This window comes from Mustela putorius, unplaced genomic scaffold, assembly GCF_011764305.1.
Source record: "Mustela putorius furo isolate JIRA1106 unplaced genomic scaffold, ASM1176430v1.1 tig00003875_pilon_pilon_pilon, whole genome shotgun sequence".
Lineage (NCBI taxonomy): Eukaryota > Metazoa > Chordata > Mammalia > Carnivora > Mustelidae > Mustela > Mustela putorius.
The window spans coordinates 3441805-3455152 of record NW_025422026.1 but is presented as its reverse complement, the minus strand read 5'-3'; the positions used below and the strand labels follow the sequence as shown (position 1 = coordinate 3455152).

The 13348-nt window shown below is 52.1% G+C and overlaps 1 protein-coding gene across 1 annotated transcript in view; it reads left to right on the top strand.

Annotated features, from left to right (window-relative positions):
* The window catches only part of ADAMTSL3 (ADAMTS like 3), a 339169-nt gene that overhangs the window by 37924 nt on the left and 287897 nt on the right, over window positions 1–13348 (top strand). Inside the window, exon 3 of the mRNA XM_045067215.1 lies at window positions 8890–9009. Coding sequence (XP_044923150.1) covers window positions 8890–9009 — 120 coding nt within the window. The remainder of the gene's footprint in view (window positions 1–8889; window positions 9010–13348) is intronic.

Sequence of the window (13348 nt, the reverse complement as noted above, 5' to 3'; positions counted from 1 at the left end):
CGGAGAGGTGGCCCAGAACGGTTCCCACACGTGGCATCCTCGCCGGCAGCTCAAGGTCCTCAGAAACCGGGGGGTCCCCTCCTCTGCTGACTCCTGGGGCCCCCGTAGGAGTGGACCAGGAGGAGGAGGGGCGGGGGGAGAGGAAGGCCTGGGTTCGCGAGTTTGCAGTCCGGTCAGGTTCGAGGTGGCGTCTGTCTAGTTTCTCTCTTTACCCGCAGAGCCCTGTCCAGGGGACACGATACTCAGTGGTTTTCCCCCCGAGGTATTCTAAGGTAGACTTATTTCCACGTGACATTTGGCAAACGGAGGCTCATTCCAGGGGGTCAGCTTACTTCAAGGTCTTGAAAAATGAAGTCTTAAAATCTGGGGGTGGGGTGGGGGGGTGGGTCCAGCCGGGGAGGATCCGTGTTGTGTACATGGGCAGGGGCAGGCTTCGTGCCTCTCCCCATCAGGGTAGCGGCGGAGTTTCTAAATCCCCCCCGTGTGAGATGCTGGTGTTACCCAGCCGCAGTGCTCTGGTCTCTCTGCGGCGGGGACAACATTCAGGCATTGGTCAGGGGGGTTCCGGGGGCTGGTGGGGGCGGCCCGGGCGGCTTTCCGTCTGCGAAAGGGAGCGAATTGGTGAATGTGTTCCACGCACAAAGCCCAAGGCCGAGTGCCGAGGAAGGTTCAGAGATGTAGGGGGGTGTCATGGCTCCACTCTAGGCTTTTCTCCTGTCGGGAAACTGAATGATCAAATCTGTTCCAGCAGGATCTTCTCACCCGTGAGTCTTGGTTCTGCTTGCCAGTGTGTGTGTGTGTGTGTGTGTGTGTGTGTGTTCGCGTGTGTGTGTGAAGGAGAGGAAGAGAGAAGATGAAATAGTGCATGTGTAATGGCACAGGCTGGTGCTGTGACTGATGTCTCCTGGCTCCCCATTCCCATTTGCCAAAGAGAGTCTTACTGGGACCCATTCAGGGAATGACCTTCTGTGGGGAGCAGCTGGTCCTGAATATGCCGGCTCACAGGGCACACCCCGCCCAGCGGCTCTAGGAGGGATCCAGAAAATCTGCTGCTCGGACTTCTTTTGCAAACGTGGCTCAGAGTTGAAGGTGAAGCTGGAAGCTACGTGGCCGAGGTGGACCCAGACACTGATCCAAATACTCAGTCTTTCAATCCAACGGTATCAGCGCATCGATCTAACAATGTTGATTAGTTGATGGTGAATAGGGGAGACAGATCTGAAATCCCTAGCAGAACTGTTCAAAAATAGCAACAACAAAAAATCTGAAAACGAATATTCTTTCAGCCCACTTTTCCAGTCTTGCCGAGGTACCTGGGTTTCATATTTTCATATGTACACGTGGGCGTGTGTTTTACATATGCGTGTGTTTCACATATATAAATTGCGTCCTGTGTGGAAGTGTTAGGACACCGAGGACTTTGAAAAGTCTTGGAATGATGACACCCTACTTAACAAAATGGAAGGTTTTTCTGTTTCCCTTTTTTTTTTTTTTTTTTTTTTTTTTTATAAATTTTTAAACAACCATTGCAAGTTCAAGAGACAAAAAGCACATCAGCCTTTTTGGAGCAAGACTGTGGTTGGTATGCTGAGTTTAAATAATATTGGTTAAGTTGATTTTCCCCCTTGGGCTCTGGCAGGTGCACCCTGTAAGGTTCCAGGTGCCATCCAGGCCAGGACGAGCAACCCTCAGGACCCCCCCAGAGAATGTGGTCCTTGCAGACCATCTGCAGGACTGGGGCGTTCTGCCTGCTCCGCGTGGGGGCTCACTTCCAGACTCATCCAGTATGACCACTGGGAGGAGCAGTCCCATACTCCCATCCAGATGGTGAACTCGCCCCTCCAGATCTTGGTTGCTGTGAATCGAGACTGGGTTCCCGGGCATTCATGTCCCGGATGAGAACCTTGACAGTCTCCTCTTAAGCGCTGGTGTTGGGAAGAGGAGTCCTGCATTATGGCTCAGGAACTTGCCTTCCTGCGCTTAGCTTCTGTCCCAACCTACCTGTTGGGATCTCAGGTCTTCTGTCCCCGGACTTTGAGCATCGTCCGTGTCACTGCAGACATGAAGCATCTGGCAAGGTGTTTCTCGAATCCCCAAAGGGCCAACAGGTGGACATCTGAGAGGCGGGGACTGTGGTTGGGTGAAGTCACCACCAGCCCGGAGATGGGCTCTTCTTGACTTGGTGAAGGCTGGGGTCTCAGCCCTGCTCCTGGGTGTTGTTCGCGGCCATGACAAGGGTATAGACAGAGGTGTGATGCACAAATGTGGGCGGATGCACAGCGACAGGACAGTGACGTGTATACTGGGGACCGTGCAGTCTGGCTGTCAGAGTGCAGAGAAGTGGCTTCATGGTGGCACATGGCAAAAAGATTGGGTGGCCTTCCCTGACTGCAAGCAAGGTTAGTGGTGTGGGGCAGGCGGGGGAGGGGGGCTCTTTAGCTGCCTTCACACTGGGGAGGGGGTGTGCACTCCCCACACTGGTGGGGAGGGAGAAGTGTGTAGACTGGCCTCTTGAATTTCCATGAGAATCACATTGTATTTTTTCTTAACTGTGACTGCCTGACCTTCGAGGCATAAGCGACCCCACTCTCTACTAGAGGATACCCTCTTCCTCTTCTCTCTCCTTCATTGTCTCAGCCACGCCTTTTGCTCTGTCCTGACAGGCATTCTCCATCCTTATGCGGTACAGATCAAGGCCTGGGACCCTGAAATCTTGTCTTCAAATTGACATTGTGCGGTTATTTCCTCCTGCCAAAGTCCAAGTCTTCAGCTAGAACGGGAGCTGGAGACGCAGCTGCGTCCCCAGGTCTCAGAGTCATAGTCCCTGGAGGGGCCGTTTGGATTCCTCCTGACCCCATCCCTGGTGACTCGGCAGCTGCGGACAGTGGCGGGGGCGGGGGGTGAGGCATTCTGGCAGGCTCTCTCTGGGCCCTGGATCTGGGCCCTGGGAAGATTGCACGCTCCCTGGCCTGGCTTCCTCCCCGCACCTTCCCTTCCAGTCCTGCTCCTCCACGGCCTGACCTCTTGGGTCACCGCACCCTGCCAGGAGCCGTGCACGCCACCTCCCTGACCCGTCAGAAGTCCGCTCCCATCTGAGAGGGTGAGGATGTCCGCGCGTGTTCTCGGAGGCCTGTTACCGGCACCACACTTGCTTTCGGAAGCCACCGCTGAACTCAGCCAGTTGACTCCCAAAGGAAGGCCCGGTTCTTCTCAAGACTGTTTCCCACTGTTGGAGGCAGGGAAACGGAACAGAGGTGACCTTGCACTCGGCCGTTGGGAGCTCGTGCACCCCCGGTCAGATCACCTGGCCTCCTGTGTCTTAGTTTCTTCACGTGTGAAGAGAGACACACAGCACTCAACTCAGAATGAGATGTGTGCTTGATTTCTGTCTTCCCCGGCTCTCTCTCCAGAGGGCTCCCTATGACTCCTCCGTGGGGCGGTCAGAGATGCTGCTCCAGGAGGGGGGCTGGGATACGAGTGTCTCTGAAGTTCCTTGCGTTCTGTAATTCTGGGACTCAGATGCTTACTGGGCTCAGGCTCGGGAATTCAGTTCTGAATGTGTGTGTTTGTGGGGAGGTGTCGGGGGATGTTGTGGGCGAGGAGGCCGGGAGAGCGGTGCTGGTGGCGGGGGCACCTCAGACCTCAGCTGGAGAGACGTGGGCCACTTCGGACCAAGTCAGTGTCGGCGAACCTCCTAGATTCTGACAGATCCCTGTTGCCTTGGGAAGGAGTTAGCTCCCCGTCACTAAAGGTATTCAGGTAGAGGCTGCAGGTCATGTAGCAAGATTTCTGAGGTGGACAGGCTGGATTAGGAGACTGAGAGGGGCTTCTCAAGTGCAGGGCTTTCATAATCATGGGACATCCCCGCACACCTTCTCAGGGGGGTGCCCTGTGACCTTGGTGCGCCCTTGCTGCTGTGGAGGGAGAGGACTGGAATTGGAGTGGGGTTTTAGAATCAACTCTTGAATGATGAGAAATTTACTCAGGAGTAAGGATTTTGATAAAAAGAGACAAGTATAAAGTCTTCCTTGTTTTCTTGGTAACAAAAATGGGATGGGGGTGTGGAGGGAATCTGATGTGGCCCAGGGACCAGTGACCTTGAACCCTGCAGGTGGAATTGCTGAAGAAGGATCCTGTCCTGCGTAGCTCAGGTAGTGGAACCCACCAGTCTTCCCTCCTTACTGCCCACACACCTGCGGTCGGGGATGGGCTGACTCGAGAGAGATGTTGTTCTCAGCCCTAGGGAACTTCCTCCAACATGCGACACCTCAGTGGGCCTGGGGGGAGAGGCAGAAGCCCGGGATAGGAATAAAACGTGGGGCAAACAGACCTCATTTTTTTTTTTATTGTTATTGGATGACTTTAATGAAATGGCATTTTCTTATTTAAAGATGATAGTTTTTTGCATCAAAAATAACAAATACAATAAAGCATTAAATAAACAATCATGATACTTTGAGACAAACCATAAGTGACTCTTAATCTCACAAAACAGACCTCATTTTACCCAATCCGAATTTAAGCAGAGAAAAGAAAGCTCAGTGGAGCTAATTAAGTGTCTGTAGCTGTTTTAAATCATGGGGAAACCGAGTTGTGAGTCCTCTGATCTCAGAGAAGCGTGGTGTGACCAAAGGAGTCTTCAGAAGGTGTCACGCACAGCAGGCTTAGGACGGTCCCACCTCGCCACAGAAGGCAGCTGTTTGGGAGACAATGGAGGTGGCCCACTCTTTGAGCTGGAGAGCAATTGCAGGGGGGCGCCAGGTGAGAGAGCCGGCTGGGAGGTAAGAAAGTGGGGAGAGAGACACAGGTGGATGACCTTGGGACCCAGTAGAAGGGTGTCGGAGGAGGAGGCACAGTGAAGATGGAGGGTCAAAGTCAGGGGTCTGCCGGCGGGTGTGGTATGGTGTAGACTCACATGGACCTGGGATCCTTCTCTTTAGGAAAGCCAGGCTCTCCACGCACAGGTGGAACCCCACTCCTCTGTCTTTTCAAGGGTTGGCCTCCTGCAGTGATCTCTCATCTCCTCTATTGTCTCTCTTACCCCCGATGACTCCCATAACCAAGCACTCATGCTCCCGCTTCTCCAGTCTTTAAAAATCCTGCCCATACTTCCACATTCCCTTTCACCATTGCCTTGTTCTCAGTGTCCTTTCCTGGTCTGGTCTTCTTCTTCTATCCAGTCCCCAAACCCATGACCATGGTCCCCGCCGCTCCACTCTACCTACTTTTGTCAAGGTTGACAAAGATCTCCTTGTTGCTACGCCCAGCGGGCCCTTCTCTGGCCTCGTCTTAGTCAGTCTCTCAGAGGCATTCAAGGTAGTTGGCCACTCTCTTTGATGCCGAATCCTTCCATGACCCATGATTTCTCTTCTTGAGTCTTTTCTGAAGGATTCCTCATTTTAACTTCTTCTGCTTGCTCCTTCTCTACTCCCCTTCAGACATTAGAATTATTAGGGGCCCCAGACAGAAGCCCTCGTCTGCCAAACTCTCTAGGGAGGGTCCTTTCAGGTAGGATGGCTGTGAAGGTGTGAGTGTATGTATAAATGTATGAAAATGTCAACAATGATTTCCAAATCTCTGTCTTTGGCCTTAGACTGCCCTTCTGAGTTCCAGACATCCGTATTAAATGGCCAACTCAAGCTCTCTGCATGGATGTCTCCTAGCATCTCAAACTGCACGTGACTCAAACAGAATTATCGCCTCTCTGCCCTATCTTCCTGCCAGGGCTGCCCGTCCATGGTATTCCTTTACAGCCTGTTGCTCAAGCCTAAACCCCAGAAATGGTCCTTGATTCCTCCCTTCTTCTCACCCATCGGCAAGTCTTGGAGGTTCTACCTCTCGTCCATCAGCTCTCCCATTCTTCACTGCCATCATCCTCATCCGAAGAATCACCCCTTCTTGCCTGGATTAGTGCAACAGCCTTCCATCCTTGGAATGGTTCCCTTCTTGCCCCCTTCTAACCCATCCTCCATGACCTCCAGTCAAGGTTTGAGATACACCTGGTGGTTCTGTAACCCCTTGCCTGGGCCCACAGTGCTCCACGTGTCCTGCCTCTTCCATTCTTCCATCTCTCCCTCTCTCTCTACTCTCTTCCTTGTCCACCTGGATCAGCCTCACTGACCCCCTTTCTTTCTGCAGACTCAACTTACCCCATATCACCCTATTTATTTTCTTCATAGCACTGAGAACTTTAATTCTCTTACTTATGAATTTGTTTGCTTATTATGCATCTTCCCATTAGAATGAAACCTCCATAAAAAGGACCTTATCTTTCTTGTTCCTCATGGTACCCATAACTTTTAGAATGGCTCCGGGTACATAGTAGATGCTCAGTAAATACGTGTGGAACATGTGATCAACTACACATAAAGCACTGTATTCAGGGAGCCGTCTTCAGGTGATGACCCTACGTGGCTTCCTGCCCCCACTCTCTGGTAACTGGATTTCTGTGTCTTCATACATAGCCGCTTGTGGACTCCAGGCCTGGCTTCTTCTCTGTGGTGGGTGGCAAGCCTCCTTAGACATTTAAAATTATGAGTCTCTGAATTTTAAAAACAATAGAGGCAAATCACAATGACAGCAACTAAACGTTACAGACTATTTGCTAGGTGTGTTGGTAATCAGTTTATAGGGAACTGTCTTGAGATGAAACCCATCATTGTTCTGCGGTCATGTAGGATTTCCCTGAGGATTCCCTAGATGTGTTTGTCTTTGGTAAGAATAACTAGACTTTGACACATCCTCAAACCGCCTAGGAAACATACACAGAAGCAAGAAATCTTGTTAAGTTTACCTTCTTTTTTCACATGGACATTTTCATTCCTGTCTCTCTCTCTCTCTTTTTTTTAAGCCTGACAAAATTTAACCATTGGAAACAGCAGGTCAGAAAGCAGAAGGTGATTAGCTATAGCTATAGTCAAGCCAGAGAGTCTATGATATTTTTTTTTTCCTACACGAAAAATGACCGAGGTGTGAAAACATGAGTACTGGAAAGGTTTTTTGCTTTTTCTGGGGTTTCAGGTTGAGATCCATAAAACAGCACTACAATGTCTGAGAGCCGGTTGTCTCTGTGGGGTCTGTGGTATTAGCTCCCAGGCTACTTGGAGCAACAGTCTCCAGCAGCCATCAGCGGCGGCTGGCCAGGTGTCATAGACGAGTTCCGCACCTTTGTTGGAGCCTGGACAGACTTCCCTGCCAGACTCCTACCCCACTGGCACTGTGGCAGGCTGCAGGGACTCCACTAATTTCTGAAGCAAAGCTGCCGTCACAGACGACAGCATTCTGCTAGAAAAAACTTACCCAGAAAACCTGTGTCAAGGCTTCTGGGTGACTGTCCTGTTTTCCTCACTTCAGATCAGAGCAGTCCAGACTGAAGCTAGCCGTTCTGAAGCAAGGCAAGGGAGATGGGGTGCGGGGGTGGCGCATGGCTCTGGGAAGATTCCTGTTGCTCCCTGGGATGAATGTGTGAATGAAATGTCATAGGAAACTTCTGAAGTTCTTGGAACAGTCTAGTGCCAACCGAAACCTAGAGTTGTTTGTTTTCTGTGCCTTGCCAAGATAGTCACCTACTGATTGTCCTTGTTATGTATGTATGTATGTATGGCATTCACATGGATGTTTTGCACCCCCTTTCTTTTTTAAGATTTTATTTATTTATTTGACAGGGAGAGATCACAAGTAGGCAGAGAGGCAGTCCGGGGGGTGGGGGGGGAGATGCAGGCTCTATCACAGGACCCTGAGATCATGACCTGAGCTGTAGGCAGAGGCTTTAACCCACTGAGCTACCCAGGCGCCCTGGATGTTTTGCTTTAACTATAGTTCCTGCAGCAGTTTGAGAATGTGACCATTGGGGGAGCAGAGGCAGTTGAGGGGGACTTTTACTCCTCATGCTTCCTGTTTGCAGAGAGTGTTTTTCTCAGAGTAGCACCCGTGGTCTCTTTCTTGGATTCTTACTCATTCCTTCCCAAGCAGGGGAGTGAGGTGCCGTGTTGGAGGCAGAGTTGCTGATCTGCATTCCCGGACCAGGTGGGGCTGCACACAGTGTCGCGGGGCGCCATCTCCTTTATCTCTTTCCTCCTTGTCAACCAGTCAAGGCAGGGATCCCGGCTGAAGGTATTGGCAACTGATGGCAGGAGGTCCACCGGGCCATTGGACCCCCTATAGTCTCCAAGGGATGATGTCCTTCTTCCTGAATCCCCTCTGCCCTGACGACGGGGGCTTCTGTCTAGTGATCCAGATGCCCGAGTCTGGGCATTTCTTGAACCAAACGGAGTCTCCCTGCCAAAGCCATGTTTATTTCATCTTGGATTTTTCTATAAACATCCAAAGCATTATGAGGAAAGAAAAAAAAGTCTTAAAGGAAATACACCCAAACAATTAAAAGTGGTGATTATTGGTTGGAGGGATTACGGGGCGACTTATAGATTTTCTTTTGTGTTTATCGGTATCTTCAAAGGTTTCTGTGGTGAACATGCGTTTCTTTCATAGTGCGGAAGAAAGTTTGTTTCTCACTCCTTCACCTAACAAAAACAGGAAGGAAGGAAGGAAATGGAAGTCCTAGGCACAGTGGATTGGCAACCACAGTGCTGAAGTTAACTGTGCTGTAGCTGAAACTCTGCAAGGTTGTGGGCAGTGGGGAGAGGGCGGGTGTCTGGGAGTCGGTACCGTGTGTGCGAGTTTGAGGTGGACCAGCGGAGTGTCCTGGCCTCACAGTGCCTCACCCAGACCCCTGGTGTGTCGCACCTTGGCCTTTACTAAGCAAGGTCATGTCCCGTTCTGGGACAGCTGTTAGCAGGTAAGTGCTCTGGGAATCACCCGGTTCGGGGACTGCCTGCCCGTCAGGGGGTCCTCACGGGGCCTTACTTGTAACCAGGTGACCTTGCCTTTCAGACCACGGCAGAGAAGTCCCCTGGAGCCTACTTCCTTCCCGAGTTTGCACTCTCACCTCAGGGAAGTTTTCTCGAAGACACCACAGGGGAGCAGTTCCTGACGTACCGCTACGACGACCAGGTGAGAACCTCCTCCAAGAGCCTCCCTTTGGCTTTGCCCTTTGCCAGTGGGCAGGAAATGGTTTCTCAAAGATAACTCGAAAATTGTCGTGTTTTTTTCCCCTTGGCACAACGAGTTCTTGACTCTCTGGAGGGATCCTGTGACCTCGGGGCTGCCCGCGTTTGCACGTACAGTTTCCCACACGGGGCGCGGTTCTTGCTCTGGTTGGGATGTTGGCTTGAGTCACTTTTTCTTATTTTTATTGGAAATCTGTGATAGAGTCATTCATTTTAGTGATCACTTAAATTTATTTATTTATTATCTGAAATGATCCAAGAGTATTGTTTTCTGATTTAAGCCTCCCTCTCTTTTGCTCTCCTGGCTTTTATTTCTTTTCTTTTACCAGCGCCAACATTGATCTTTTTGCCCATCTTGCGGAAAGGAACAGGGTAGGTGTGCATGCATGTGTGTGCGTGCGTGTGTGTGTGCGTGCGTGTGTGTGTGCGTGTGTGTGTGTGTGCTTCTGTCCCTTCACAGAGGCTCGTGGAGAACAAGGCTGTGCTTGGCATAAGAGGTGGGCACTGAGGACTGATTCCCCTCTGCTTCGCTGAAGGGACCTCACGCTGATGCCTTAACAGCATCAAGGATCGTGCGTGTCCCTGAAATCACTCCCCACTCGTTGGAAGCAGAGCGCGTCCAGTCTGCCAGATGCAGAGGTTTCTTGCTGGTGGGGCCCGAGTTCATGGGGCAGTCCACTGGGAGCGAAGGTGATGGAGAGCTTGGGCAGACCTGGCAGAACCTGGCACTTGCAGGTTCCATCGCCCATGATGGAGCAAAGCAGAATGGGCCGGAGACTGAGGTGTCCTCTTCTGTGTGGTCAAGGCCACACGGCAAGTTCGGGCCCGATTGCCACATGCTAGTTACAGGGTGGACGGTGCTTCTCGGGAGCTGCAGCTCTGGGGCGGTCGCTGTGGCCACGTGGGTAGATGTGGGGTGTGATGAAGGGGAGCAGGCCTAGCAGGCAGAGCCCTGAGGTGAGGTGGGAGATCTCCTGGCCTGGTGAGGGAGGGCGCGTGGGCAGCCGAGGGCGGCAGGAATGGTGGTCTGTCCCCGGCACCTGCATCCCAGCCGCGTTTCCGTCCTCCAGGATGCTGCTGGGCCGCCTGCCCTTAGGACATGTTGCCCTGCCCCTGGGGTTGGGCTGGGGGCAGGCTGTGAACACAGGGTCCCAGCCGTGGGCAGGGAGCCAGCCAGGTGCTCAGGGGCAGTGGTGAGACCAGTTGTTTCATAGAAAACTGCAGCAGGCCGTCTGGTTTCCAAGTGACTGGAAAAGTGCGTGGGTGAGTTCTTGCCGTGGGGGGCAGGGGCGGGCAAGGCATCATGCCACGTTCCCGTAACAGAGCCCAGTTGATACTCTGGGTGGGCAGCCGGGCCTGTCTGCGGATGGGGTCCAAGCTGTCATTAAGTTGCTTTCCACCCTTCTCCCCGGTGGGTTTTTACAGGGCCTGTAATTTATGGCCGCTTTTAATCGAGAAATCAATGATCCAGCAGGTTGGCATGTGAGAGCTCCAGGGAGCTAATTGGGAAGGCAGTAGAGGATAAAAGAGGGTGTCTGGAAAGCCATGAGCCGCGTCCCGTTTAATTAAAGAGCACTTAATGCCTTCTCCAGGTTCTATGGATTACGCCGTACTTATATTTGATGTCATAACAATAGACAAGCTAGAAAAAGGAAAATAAGCCTCCTCAGCCTTTTCAGAAGGCCAGAGCAGATCATTGAGGTGTGTGGCACGCTGTGGAAATTGTGTCCAAAGTAAGACGCGGTGTTCCAGAACGTCCCAGCAAATAGCACGTGAAAACATTCTGGGTCGCCCCCACTGCGCATTTCTCTCAAGGGGGAGGAATCAGGTGAGTAAGAGCAGTAGGAGCACCTGCTTTCTGCTGGTAGAGGCAAAGAAAGGAGACTGTGTAGGCCTTTGTACCCAACTCGGTGTGCCTCCCGAATGAACTCTAGAACGTGGTCCAGTGGAGAGAAGCCGTGCCTCCAGGCCTCCGTCCTCTTTCCTCTTAATGCTGAGTGTGCAGACCGTGTCACACAGGCACAGGCCTCTTGGGCGGAGGGAAAAGAGAACGAGCCCAGTATCAGCCAGCTTGAGAAACCCCCAACCTTGTAGCGCCCAAGGAACCGTGAAGACCAGTGAAGAACAGAGGCTCTGGGACCACCTGGGCCCCGCCGGCGAAGCGTCTGCCTTGGGCTCAGGTCATGATCCCGGGGCTCCGGATCGAGCCCTGCATCGGGCTCTCTGCTCTGCTTCCTGCCCTTCCTGTCCTCCTGCTCCTGTTCTCTCTGTCTCATGGGCTCTGGATTCAGACTGTGTTGGTTTGGCCTCAGTGTTCTGACGCCTGACTTCCAGGGTGACTCTGCACACGCTGCTTCCCCTTAGGTCATGAAGCGACTTCGTGCTCTCTGTGTGAGGGGAGACGTGGCCATTTCCACCCCATGGAAATGCTTTAGGGATGAAAGGGTGTCATTCACATAAGTCTCTCTGTGTCGGGCCGGGTGCCTGCAAGCCTGTGATCTAGCTATTCCTGTGACCCCTGTGGTTTGCAAAGACCCCATCCGGAGAATCTCAGACACCCCCACGCTGAAGGAAAGGAAGAAGCGTGTTCTCTGCTGACGTCGGGGGCCTCACACAATACTTTGATTTTCATGGAGCTCTATTTAGCATGTGTATAGTAAAGCACACACATGTCTGAACTTCTAAATACCTTCATACCTTTGGAATCACCCGATTCCAGAAACCCAGATCAAGAAACGGAGCATGTCCAACCCCCGGGAAGCTCCTTGTGCCCCCAAGTCTCACCCCTACCACGAGGTATCACCCCTTCTGACTTCTGTCACTATTCCAGTTTTGCTTTTTTATTTTTGGTTTTACATAAACGGAGACACATTGCACGGACCCCTGTGAGTCTGGCCTCTCTCAGACAGTATCACACCTGATAGATGTGACAAGCTGGTGCACCCAGCAGGATTTGGGGTTCAGTGTCCATATGTTGTAGCTTTGGGAAGGAATCGTCTCGTATTAGAACACGAGGCGGCACGCTGGGTGGGATGCAGCTTTGCTCCCCGCACAAAGTCCCTAGTGTCCCTAAAAGGTTTTCAGGGCTGTCCCTCTGCAGAGTCCATATCTGGAGCATGGTGGGGACAGCTGTCCTGGTAGTGCCCCACCACGCCCAGTGGCTGCTGGAATCCATAGATCCGGCCTGGCCAGGAGCAGAGCCAGGTCTGAGGGAGGGGCCATCCGAGGCCAGGTACCCACCTGTGGGGTCTGCAGATTTGCACAGCCGCCCGAAGCCCGAGCGACGGCAAGCGAGGGGTGTCGAGGCAGCGGTCTGGTTCCTGAAGTTCTGGGATCGGGACCAACTTGCCCATGAACCTCCTACCTGCAGAATTCTCATCCGATAAACACGAGAAGCCAGTAGGTGGAGGAGAGATGTTTGCTGTCTTCAGCGGCTCTCGGAGGACTTTCTAGAGAATTTTACCCTGACCCACTTTCATGAAGGCCTTTCAGGTCGCTCTTCCAGGGTCTCCTAGGTTAGGTGTCTGGAAAATGAATAACCCCACGGCCAGTAAAGCCCAGCTGTGATGGAGGCTGTTTAATGAGTCACGTAAAAGGCACAGGGTCCGAGGCAGCTGCTGGTGCAGACGGCAGGGCTGAAGCTGGAGGGGCAAGATCGCAGCTCGGTGCAAGCAGAACCCGTCAGGCAGCCTTAGTCTTGCTTCTGCTACTAATCAGCTTATAATTTAACAAAGCTTTTCGACCTCTTTGGTCCTCAGAGTCTCCCATTTGTTTTGAAAAATAAAGTGACTGGATTTCATGATCAGAGTGCCTTCCACTCTGCAACGATCTGGCTTTTTAAATTTTATTTTTGTTTTTTGCAACTGTAGTTAGAATAGCCGACACTGCACTGTGTTAATTGGGTCATTCTGATTATCGAGGTGGCCTTGCCAGCCGCGCAGTAAACGGTTACTTAGAGAATCATAGAATTTTACAGCCGGTGCAGACCTGGCTCCGACGCCTCCTTTTACGAGCCAGAAAGCAGAGGCTCTGCATGTGCGAGTGACCAACTCAAGGACACCCAGGCGGTGTGAAACAACGGAGACTGACACCCTGACCTCAAGCATCCTGCTCCTTTTCTCAGGAGAATCACCCCAAAAATGATCTCCTTTCCTAAAAAGCTGCTTCCACCCTTGGCGTCCACAGAGTCTTGGAGACCTTTGTAGACCCGGGGAAGGATTTTATATTCCCGAGTTTCTTCCTTAGCTCGTTCTTAAACTTAACTCCTTCAGGAGTCAAGAATT